At 43.7% G+C, this 12,122-nt stretch overlaps 1 protein-coding gene across 1 annotated transcript in view; it reads right to left on the reverse strand.

The window, feature by feature from the left end:
* Nucleotides 1-437: 437 nt before the first annotated feature.
* PAK2 (p21 (RAC1) activated kinase 2) overlaps nucleotides 438-12,122 on the reverse strand; it is a 38,927-nt gene continuing 27,242 nt past the window's right edge. The window contains exons 5-15 of the mRNA XM_082288248.1: nucleotides 11,904-11,935; nucleotides 11,434-11,541; nucleotides 10,037-10,169; nucleotides 9,497-9,560; nucleotides 9,009-9,057; nucleotides 7,256-7,368; nucleotides 6,981-7,098; nucleotides 5,020-5,119; nucleotides 2,324-2,520; nucleotides 1,520-1,657; nucleotides 438-572 (exon numbers count right to left, since the gene is read on the reverse strand). Coding sequence (XP_082144374.1) covers nucleotides 486-572; nucleotides 1,520-1,657; nucleotides 2,324-2,520; nucleotides 5,020-5,119; nucleotides 6,981-7,098; nucleotides 7,256-7,368; nucleotides 9,009-9,057; nucleotides 9,497-9,560; nucleotides 10,037-10,169; nucleotides 11,434-11,541; nucleotides 11,904-11,935 — 1,139 coding nt within the window. The 3' untranslated portion in view covers nucleotides 438-485. The remainder of the gene's footprint in view (nucleotides 573-1,519; nucleotides 1,658-2,323; nucleotides 2,521-5,019; nucleotides 5,120-6,980; nucleotides 7,099-7,255; nucleotides 7,369-9,008; nucleotides 9,058-9,496; nucleotides 9,561-10,036; nucleotides 10,170-11,433; nucleotides 11,542-11,903; nucleotides 11,936-12,122) is intronic.

Genomic DNA, 12,122 nt, shown 5'->3' on the forward strand with positions numbered 1-12,122 from the left:
CCGTGAATCTGGTCACTGGGAGCTTCCCACAGGGATTGCAGGTAGAGGGGAGGAAGAGGAGAGTCAAAGAGATCAGCAGGTAAAATTAGTACTGCTCTCTGAAAGCTTGAATCTGTCATTCAAGTATTGAAAGTACCCAGAGGGTACAACGGGAGCTGTTACAGCGAAGTCGTTAAAACCCCTTAAAGCCCCGGGCACAGCAAGTGGCATTTCTGGGCTGTCTGGGAAACAAAAATCAGAATAAAAAAACCCCACAAAGGCCAATAATTCAGCCCTCAATTCCTTCTGGACCCCAGACAGGGATCTCTATAGAGTCGTCACAATGTATTTTGGGTGTCTTCTGGATGAGAGTTTCTTCCCTTTTGCAGATGTTTCCCACCCCCACAAAAACCCCTTCCCTCCCCCCCAAAGTGTAACAATTTCATATATTATAAAGATTTGTAAAATACAAACAAACAAAAAAGGAAGAAGGCTGTGGCAGGATGTTAGCGGTTACTCTTCATTGCTTCTTTGGCTGCCAGGATCAGTGGCGTCAAGCTGGACAGAGGTTTGGCCAGTTTCAAGAAGGGATGCTGCCAGGAAGACACAAACACGAGCAATCAGTGAAAGATATGCTTTTAAAGGTTTGATTTCCAGCAGGATTCATGTCTCCACAGAGGTAAGCAGGAATGACTCTGCATTTGAACTGCTGACTTGTTTCATGTGTTTCTCCTGATGGCTACAAGGACAAAATGATCCCAAGCTGGCTGGGCTCACACTGCCTTGCCCAATGGAGTTTCTCCTGGAATATCTCACTGTTTTTGGAAAAGGTGAGTATTGAAGCTGCACTTGCAGTGAGCAAAACAAAGATCTAAACAAGAAATAGTCAGAGAAAGATAAGAAGCAGCAGCTGGCTTTACTGGGAAAGCCTCTGCATCATCTGCCTCAGATCATCTACTGCTCTCCCCAGGAACAGCATCTGTGGGGATGATCACTCGTGTGAAGGAGTGGGATCACTCATTGTGTGAAGGAGTGGGATCACTCCTTCACACAATGCTGCCTACAAGCAGATCCCATTTAACAAACCAGCTTTTTCCCAGTGCACAGAAAGTATTCAAAAATCAAAAATAAAAGGAGAAACGGTGGCACGATGGCAAGGACACTGCTCCAGCTGCTCAGCTCGCAGGGCAGAAGGGAAACTTTTCTTTTCAAGGCTTGAGCACTGATGTCAGACCAGCAGATTATTTTATCTGGAGTTCTGATTCACAGTTGGACATTCACAAGTGTAAGTATGAGAAGCAGTGCAAATGCTATCAATGGCCACCTCCTGAAGGGAGCTGCTAAACTTTGGCAGTGGCAGAGTGAAGGCACAGATTATGATGGAACAACTTTGGAGTGTGTTAATAGATCTCTCCTACCAACTGCTCTCACTACAGTTCACAGGAGAAAACACAGAAAAAAAGCAAGGGTGCCAGTCTATGGTGTGGTTGACCTGAGTCTGCCTTCTGGACCTCACACTGTGAGAAAAGCTGAGTCTCACCTGTAGCAATTCTTTGGCTGATCCTCTTTTCTCCACATCCATCTCCAAACATCGGTTCAAGAAATCCCGGAATATCGGGGACAGTTTCTCGGGGTTCTGGAGTTCTGGGGTGCCATTAGTTGCTATCAAATATAAAGCCTGTAAAATGAAGAATAAGGTACAACCAAAACCAAGCTTTAAAAGATGCCAAACTGACCTGCCTGGTGGCAAGCCCTCAGATGAGAGGGCTCTGCAGCCTACTTCTCCTCAACTTCAGAGAACGGAACTGTAAAAATGCCACAAGTGTAGGCAGTCATGACCTATTCTTGCTAGTAGCAAAATGATATTCAAGATCTTGTGGCAACAGATACTGACCCTAGCAAAGAAAGTATCAGGTTGTGACACAGCAGCACTTTCCATAACACCATGGATTTACTTTCCCTAAACTGTCACAGAGGCCTGAGGTCAAAGTCCTGTGTTTCAGTTACAGGGAGGCAAATCTTCTAAGTACCATCACAGAATCCCAGACTGGTTTAGGTTGAAAGGGGACATTAAAGCCCATCCTGTTCCACTCCCTGCCTTGGGCAGGGACACCTTCCACTATCCCAAGTCCCATCCAACCTGGCCTTGGACACTTCCAAGGATGGGGAGTCAGGATAAGGCTAACTGCAAATTCAAGACAGCTTTCTTCCTCTGGAGGAATTTTCTTGTACTGCTGAAGCTTGTTGGTTTTTTCATTTCATTTTCTTTTTAATGCAGACACAATCAATGAACAATTACTGACAGTGGTGAACACCCAGTCCCAGCAACGCCAGGGCTTCTTACCCTCAGGGGGTTCTCGTTGAGGTACGGGGGCTCTCCTTCCACCATCTCAATAGCCATGATGCCCAGGGACCAGATGTCCACTTTGGGGCCGTAGGCTTTCCGTGTGACCACCTCGGGAGCCATCCAGTACGGAGTTCCCACCATGGTGCTGCGCTTGCTCTGCTCGGGGGTGATCTGGGCACAGAACCCAAAGTCGGCTGCAGGACAACACAAGTTGAAGAGGTTAAACTGGTGCATGCCAAGAAGTGGCTTTCCTAGAAGACTTCTCTATTGCTACACATATATTTCATTGAGAGGGGCTTGGGGGCAGTTTCTTCTTTCCTCCCCCACAACATTCTCCGTATTAAAAAAGCCAACGTGCAATGAAGATACAAAACCTGAAGGTGCTTAAGCAGGGCAGAATTCCATGGAGTGAAGACAAAGCTTTTGCCCTCTGGTTGCAAGAATTACCCTGTAGAAGAATGGTGTTTTGCTCAGTCATTCCTTCAAGAGTACCCAGAATGGTAACAGCCAAAATAAGCACTCAGGCAGAGCACAGGCAGAGAGTGTTCTGCACGTGGTGTGTTATACAGCCTGAACCAGAAGAAATACATCCACAATCCATGGCTTCTGCCCTGCTAAACAGATTGTACTTGTGCAGCTACTGAGGTCAACATTTCACAGCACTTTGGCCATCTATACAGGTACTACAGCTGACAGACACGGAAACAAGGCTCCAGGGAAGTGCAGTGCTAACCCCACTCAGCAGCAGGAACCTGGACAAACAAACCTTTCCACAAGGTAACTACCAAAGAGAACAACCACACTCAAGAAAACGAGAAAAGTCACCTATTCCTATAGCCTTCAGGTGCAGCAGCAATGCATGTCCCATCATGTTACTTTATCCAGCTGCAGCACTCCCACTTCCCAGGCATGTAAAGCATCAATAAGAACACAGTTAAGGCAGGAGACAGATATTACTTTATCATTGACACTAAGTTAGAGAAAGAGAGAGAGAGAGGGAGAGAAGAGAGAGAGAAATTTAAATTCCGGGGTGATTTTGGAAGTGTTATGCCAAGCAGTGCTAAGGAAAGAGCCAAGTCATGAAGTGCCAAGTTGTACCAAGACCATTTAACAAAGAACTACCCCACCCTGACAGTCAAAATGCTGCCTTAAAAAAAAAAAAAAAACAACCAAACTCAAAACTAAACAAAAAATCAAACCTATAGGAGTCACCAAGTTCCTCCTGCACTTTTTGGCCTTATCAAGGTGTCACAGTCACCTCCCAGCACGGCCCATTTGCACAACCAGTCCAGCTGCAGTGTATTCTCCTGACCTCCCAGCCAGGCCTCCAGCAGCAGCCACCAGCACAGAGGAAGAAGACAGGCAGGAAGCCAGTTTCACCCACCAGCAGCATGTGTAGCTGCAGTGGTGAGACCTGTCCTGTCACCAGACTGCCTCAGAGAAGGAGAAGAGTTCAAAAAGAAGGTGCAGCTTCTCCCACTCTAAACTTTTGCTAAAGCAGTGTAATCACACAGCCCCAGAAGAGCTTGCTCAGCACTGATTACACCACCTCCCCTTCATACAGGGCATTTTTGCAGCTGACTCCTGTCCTCTTGTGTCTCCTTCCTCCTCATCCTCCCCCGATCTGCTGGGGTGATGATTTTGGCTCAGCTGCTCACTCTGTCCTTTGGCCACTTTGCTTTGACACCTCCTTTGCAATTTTGATCCCTCTCCAGCTAACTCTTCTCGGCCACATCCTCTGCTCTAACTGTCCACTTCTCTTCAGCCTCTGAATCCACAGCTTGTGCACAGACACATCACATCCTTAAAAAAAAACTCCCTGTGCAAGCGAGCAGCGCATCCAACAGTGCTGGTACACAAATCAGGTTGCTTGTAATCCTTCCTCACACTCCATCTCATAAATGAAATGAGACTGCAAACCATCTAGAATAAGGAATATTGCTAAGACACATTTTCATGGCACTTCAAATTCCTACTAAAAACACTTTTTACTTCACACTTTTTTGCCTTAACTCTTCAATTGTTACATGCTTTGTACATTCCTACATAGCAGAAAGGCAGATAATACACCTCATTCTCAACAGTCCTGACAGCTACCAGTGCTTTCACACCATTTTTATTTACACACACCAGAAAAGGATTTACTGCACAAGCCCATGCATGCATAACAATTACCTGAAAAGCAAGCAGTTTGGTTTGTCATGATTATATTAATGAAAGTGTACACTTCCAGTCCAAGAAAAGGTACAGAGTAAGAAGAGACTTCAATAAATGACCAATAATGCCCAATTTTCTTGTTAGTGGCCTTTTAATGAATGGGGCAAAGCATTAACATCAAGTCACAGCACCTTAACAAAGCAGTTTGCTGCAACTTTGCTCTTGCAATCATTCCCGTTTTGCTTCACTGTCTGTGCCAGTTCCTTCCTATTTACCAACGTATTCATGGGGTCACAGGTTTGCTTCAACATCCTGCCTGGCCAACACGTTCACAGCCCCAGCCTGGGGGGCCCTCAGAGTATCAGTACCTGCTGTCCAACACACATTCTATAACAGAATTGATTTCTATTACTCGTAGCCAATACAAATCCACCTCCAATTTCCCTGCCAATTCTCCTTCTACCAATTTACACACTCAGAGCCAGAGACTCGTGGAAAAGGGAAAACAGAACATGAAACAATTGTCTGCTACTCACTTAGTTTAACTGATCCATCCATTCCTAACAGCACGTTGTCACTCTTTATGTCCCTGTGGATGACCTGGTTGGCATGGAGGAACTCAAGCGCTTGCAAGCACTGGACAGGAGAGAAAAACCAACATTCAGCATCCAGAAACACAACTGCTGTATGTGAATACAAATTCAAAGCCATGTTCACACCCTCAGCCAGCTCTGAGTGCAAGAATAGAACAGTATTATTGAAGATAACCAGCAGAGGAAGCTCTTGGGCTAAAAAATTCCACTCTGGATTTCAGAAGGTCAAAAATTATTTCACCATGGAGTTTCCCTATCTTAACAAATGCATCCTTAAACTCCTCATCACCCAAGATGCTCTCAGAAATCCCTGAGGTTAATTTTGGTACATCCCACAGATTCAACAGTGGAACCATAAAGGATTAAGTGAGAGCTTTTTAGGCTGAGGTCTCAACAAGAGGAATTGGTGAGGCTTCATGCCCAACATCCACACAACTTCTACACTGAAGGCTGTAAAACATCTTCATTCTGAAAGGCACTAATACTGGTTTGTATTGTTTTCAGATGAAAACCTTTCACACTAAGTTTCTGCCCAAAACCATAATGAAATTTACTTTTGTTATTTGAGAATAAAAGGCAAAAGAAAAAAGCCACATTTTTCTCTTTCCATCTAAGCAGAACATTTGCCATTTGCAGCCTGGCACAGATGTCCCCACTGAGCTTTTTTCATCTTGGGTTTGCTTTAGCAAAGCGACACTGATTTGCAAAATTAAATGTATCTAAAACACTGGGCAGCAGAGTTTTGATGAAGTACAATAGCTCAGTATTTGATTTCTCTCTCAGAAAAGTTCATGACTGTCACAGTAAATAGTTACTCTTTTGGTTCTCTGCTCCCAGCTCTGGTTTCTCTGGAAACCATTCCCTGTCCATACACGTTACTGTGCAAGTTTGCTTTCCCTCCCCTCCCTTGGGGTGAGTCACAAAAACACTCGTCATGCTGATGGAGTCAGATGGGCTTTTTAAAAGCCTCCCTTTCTCCTGCACAGCAGATAACACAGTTCTCCTTCTGCCACGATAAAAATCAAGCCTGAGCTGGATATTGGCACTTGCTCAGGGCAGAAACCACTGATAAGCTGTGATATCAGCTGCTTTTAACACTTTCATTTGAAATCTTACTGCAACCTCCCCGTTATTCCAACTACAACCTTCTGGAGCATCCTTTTCCTGAGAAATCCCTCAAGAAAGCTTAACTGGCACAGAACTACAGATGTCACACACTATGGGAATGACTGAAGTGGGAAAGGGATAGTCTGCATTCAGTTCATCTTTATTTTAGTACGTGTTTCTTAATGTACTCCTGTTTCAGCAGATCCACTTTCACACTGTGAGCAAACACAGTTCCCCTTCTTCCTTCTGGAAAACACTTCAAAGCTTTCAGAAGTTTTTATTTTTCTTTTTTTTCCTTCTCCTTCGTACATTACCCATACATGAATATGCAGATTTTTTTTTTCTTCGTGCCTCTGAATGTTCTTTGTTAGTCCAAGTTAGAAAAGCCATTCCTTCCAGCTGCTGAAGTTCTCTATTGCTCCTCCCTGAACTTTATTCATATTATTCTGTTAATAATAATCCACATTGTTCATATCTTTCTGTTCAGAGTGTCAGCAGGATGGGCACCCCAGGTACCAAATCCACAGACTTTATTTGCTCCATCACCAAACATTCCCAAACACCCACCTCAAACACCACTGTAGCTCTTTTGTGTTACAACTTGCAAATGCCAAGTTTTCTGAGTTAAACTAATTTTGTTATTTCCTGCAATTTTAATACTGATTTCTGCTCATGGTACCATTCATTCTTTACTCAATGGCTTCAGCAGTAATTGTGGCAATTAGTGCTAACCTAAAATAAAAATTAGGGGAATAGAGAGCACCCTTCATTCCTCCACCCAGCACCTCCACACTCACCTCTCTGCAGACAGCAGCAATCTGTGCTTCATCCATACACGTCTCTGTGACCACATCTGTTAGAGAGCCTCCAGCCAGATACTCCATCACCACAAACAATTCATCCCCTACGAGGTAACTACAAAGAGAAAACCAAAAGCATGTCCCTGTTGCCATCAGTGTGACAGTCTACAGACAGCCTCATTTGCTTCCAAGACCCTTAGGTAGAGGAAGAGCAGGTCTGTGTAAGGGATAACCTCCTGTAACCCTTGGGATGAGGAATCAGCTGCATTTACCTGTCCAGGAAGTTGACTATGTTGGGGTTCTTTAGCTCCTTCATTACCAAGATCTCATTAATTATCAGCTCCTTCTTGGGCTGTTTCTGCAAATTGATCTGTTTAATAGCCACCTGAATAGGACAAAATAAAACAGCAATCTCAAACCTCAGTACCCAAACCTTTCAGTCACTCTTAATACAGTGAAAAGGCAGAAGGAATCCTGTAGCAACTCAAGAGAGAAAATGTGAGCCTTCCAATGCAAGGTGAGGCAATTTGTTGTTCTCTATTCTGACCAAATTGGTGTTTGGGTATAAGAAATGCTGGGAGGCAGAAAAAATTCCTCTCAAAGCCATTAATTCAATGAACTATCCCAGAGAGAAAAGGGAAGATAAAGGCCCACCTTATCCAGGAAATAAGCTAACAAGGACAAATACTACAGTTTACAATGGAGAAGAATCATCCCAGCTCTGTTAACTTCAACACTCTGAGGAGGCAGTTTGGAGTTCTGCAAGACAACCTGCCCGTGACTCCAAAACCAAACACAAGAACCAACACCAACCTGCAGAAATTATTGTTATATTGCCAAGGACATTAAAGGAAGAAATTCTCATCACTGTATGGCACAGAGTGACAAAATAACTGTGACTGGAGGGTGCAGCAGGTTGCTGAGGGTCTTCTGGGAGTTTGGAATGGAGACCTCAATGAGCAGATATTCCACAACCCCTCTTGAGCTCCTGTTCCCTGCCTGGGAGGGAAACCATTTCTAATATCTAACTCGAATTTCCCTTATGGTAATTTTTGTCTGTTCCCTCTGTCCTGTTGCTGTGTAGCTCTAAGAGGAGTGCTCCTCTTACTGATGAGCAGACCTAACCCTATCCTCAGGCATGAAGCAGAGGAAACCCCAGCACTGCATGAAGGCTGCAAGCCATCAACTGCATGGCAAAGCGCAGAGGAGGTCAAAGAAAGGCCCTGGACCCCAAAATTCACTCTGCAGTCAGTAAGAGGACATGAAATACTGCAGTGTGTAGAGAGCAAACTAAGAGACACACACTGAGATGATGGCAAGGCTCGTGTTTTATCAAGATATGGTGCTCCACTGCAGGACTGCTGAATGTGGTTACTGCTGAAAGGGCATTTATCAGTGACCTAAGGAATGCCTACTTGAGGATATTGAAAGGAAAGTTTAGGAAAGAAAGAAAAGCATTGAAAGAAAATTAAGGAAATCTGATGTTAAGTAGAGACAAATAATTCCTAAAATTCGAGTCCCAGAAGCCCTCTGGGTTGTCCCCCAAGACACAGGCACTGGATGACAAACATGCAGAGCATTGCTGATGCCACCAATTTCACTGGAGAAACCAAGGGATAAAGCAAAGAGCAGGACATGGAGAAGACATTCTGACTACAACAGGGCACCACACAAGACAAGCTGCTTCCCTAGAGACAGGCACAGCCAAGTGTGCAAAGGCTAAACAAAATTTCATTTCTCAAAACACAAGACACCAATGCCCGCAATTCTTGAAGGATAAACCATTTTCCAAACTCACATCTGGAACACCTCACTCCCTCTGCTTTTCACTGGAAAGACAAATCTCTATTTTTAGCTTTCATCATCTGATTACTGTAGAACAAGGCACACACTGTTACAAATGACTATGACAAACAGATCTGAGAGGTTGATAGCAGCGATGAGAGCCACTGAAGGAAATCAGTCAAATCATTCTAGCCACCTACAGAAGAACATTTAAACAAAAAATGAACACAGGAATCTTACCTCCTGCCCTGTTGCCACATCAATAGCTGTGAAAACTGTACCTGAAGCCCTGTGAAGAGAAAGAAAAATGTTACAGCAAGTTGCATTTCCCTGAGTAATGACATAAATGTGACAGCGAAGCCACAAACACAAAATTGTTTCAGTTTTCAATTCAAAATTTTCACCGTGTGACACCTTCACTGTTTATTTGCTTTACTCTTCATTGCCCAGAGAGGTCATGGCTGCCCCATCCCTGGAAGTGTTCAAGGACAGGGTTTGGAGCAACCTGGGCTAGTGGAAGGTCTCCCTGCCCATGGCAGGGAGTGGAACTTTAAGGAATGGATTTTAAGGTCCCTTCCCACCCTAACTAGGGGGGGATTCTGTGATTTATCACTGCTGAATGGAAGCCAACTTGGAAGCCAAGTCTCTGCCTGCACAGTAAGTGGTGTGAGGCAGAGAACAGCACCCTGCTGCTAACACTGGGAACAAAAGTTGGAGTCAATACTTACCCCTGCCCAATTTTTTCATATCTGGTGTATTTTTTCTTGGGATCTCCTATGCTTACAATAGTGCCTGAAAATAGGAAAAAAAACCCAATTAAAAAGTCAATCCAATCCCACTGTCCCCCCCACAGCAGGGCTGGCCTGGCCAAGATACAACCAAGAGTGGGTCAGCTCAAGTAGCAAAGCTGGTGCCCCAACAGCCAAAGCTGCATGGGAGCATCAACAGGGTGAAAAATCATCATCAAGATGGCTATGGAACAAGCAACAGCAGAAACTGTTTTGTGTTACTATGGTTTGATTAAAGTTCAGCTGTGATACTGTGATGTGCATGTATGACACAAACCCAAACCTGTTGTATCACTGTTTTCCACCCCACAGGGCTCCAAGCATTACCAACCACCCGAGCCAATGCAGCGCTCTCAGCTGCTGCTGGACACAAAGCTACCCAAGCACTGCACTGCACACAAAGCAAGGGTGAGGGCAAAACTGGAATAAAGCCCTCCCCCAGCCCTAAAGCCTTTGTTTATCTGAAATGAAGGCACCTACGTAGTTTTTCCATGATGTCTTCATCTGACATCTTGGTTTTCTTTTTCTGCTTATCCCCCGCTTTCGAGGCGCTGTCGGCGCAGGTGTCGCCGGCTGGGGCAGGGATGGGGTCAATGACAGAGCGGGTGTAAATCTGTAAGGGACACCAGAGACCTGAGCACCTGCTCTGCCATCACTGACCTTCAGATGAAACCCACCACAGCTCTGCAAAGATCCCCAAGCATCATTTTACAACAGGTACAAGGCAGAAATTAGACCTGAGACACATTAAAGTTCCATAAATCGAGATGCTGGCAACATTACTGACCTCTGAAAGAGACCCAGGCACCTCCTGAACAGACTGGGTGCCAGCACATTCCACAGTGGGTTTCTCAGTTTTTTATCTGCTTATTCTTTAAAAGCCATACTAGCTAACAGAGCAGAAACCACTATTTAATACTGAGATCAACTTATACTAAGATCTAAAGGCAAAAGATTTGTGATTGCCATGAAAAGAAGGATGTGATTCTAAATTATTTCCCAGTTGTCCCCAATTTAAGGGTTTTTTTAAGGGATTTAATTTCTTGGAGCTTTATTTAATTTCCTCCTGAGCTGTTCACAAACATACACAGCTACTCTAGAAATATCCAGCTGTGGACCTCTCACCTTTTAGATGTCTAAATCCCCCAAGAGTGGGAAATTATAAAGCAATATCCCTAGACAAATAAACGTTAATTCACATTTGCACTCCTGGGAGAAGTGGGCAACAGAGAGGCAAAATGTACAGCTCCCACAGCCAAAAGAAGGAGCTGGAGTAAGTGGGATCCCTGGGACACCATGGATCCAAGGTGTGTAGATGAAGGCTACCCTAAAACTTCATGAACAACTTCTCAAGCGTTTCACTGTTCCTGTAGTGCTGATGACTTTGTGAGTGAAAAAAGCTTTCAAATCTAAAATTTGCATTGGTTGGGGTTTAGGTGGTGTACCTGGAGAGGCTACCACACTGCAATCCAATCAAATACCACAAAGCAAATACATTACACCTGGATCAACTGTGCTGTGCGAAGTTACACAAACTGCCTACTGGTTTTATTTAGGAATAAAAAGCCTCCTCCTCACATGTTGGGTTGAAGGATAAGCATAACTGGACGTCTTCAACACAAGCTGACAAAGAAATCAACAAATTTCAATGATCTGAGAGGTCTTTTCCAACCTAAATGATCCTATGATTCTATTAATTACAGGATTTCTAATCCAACTGATATTCAGAAATGAGGTATTTTCTTAGCAAATTCAAACAACAGAAGTTTCCCCTAAAAACTTACAGCAGCCTGTTGCCCAAATTAAACACCTCCCTAAAAAGCAGAAGTTCTGCAATGCTGAGAAATGTAGGTCTGTCAGTTTTTACAGCTGCTCACCGATTTTGTGTGATCTGGCCGTGGAGCAATCACAGGAGGAGGAGCCTCTTCATCATCCTCATCATCATCTGCCACAGCTGTTGATGGTTCTGAACCTTTGGCATTGGTCTGCATTTTTACCAAAGTTTAAAAAAGACAGATAAACAAATTGTCTCCCCCACAGTATTAAAGACTTCAAGTTTTTTCTTCATATTAAGATAAAAGAATTCTTACTGATGTCAGAATAACTTAAACCCCTCAACCTAACCTTAAGTTATTACATTTTACTATGAGACTCAAACACTGCTGCTCCAGTGAAATACATCATTGACCACCCGAATTTATGTTTTTATTCCACAAAAAAAAATTCCTAATTTTTATACTTTTAATCTTTATACCGTTTAACACTTCAAGATTTGGGATATAACAAGTAGAGAAGACCTGAACTTGTATGCATCACAGAATATCCAAATAATAGCAAACACACTCACCGTTGGCGTTCCTGAAGGGAAACCGTCTTTTTCTAAACAGGACAAATAGCAGAATACATAAAATCATCAGAAAGAAAATAGTAATAAAAAGAGAACTTTGTAGAGTACAGGGTAAAAACATTACAAAGCCTTATTACTCAGCTACTTTCAGAAAGAATTTGGAAGAAAAGTAGGTAAAACTGCACCTATTTGTGGGACAGTCCTCCTCTCAGCCCCCCA

Source organism: Coloeus monedula (assembly GCF_965178545.1).
Source record: "Coloeus monedula genome assembly, chromosome: 10".
Classification (NCBI taxonomy): Eukaryota; Metazoa; Chordata; class Aves; order Passeriformes; family Corvidae; genus Coloeus; species Coloeus monedula.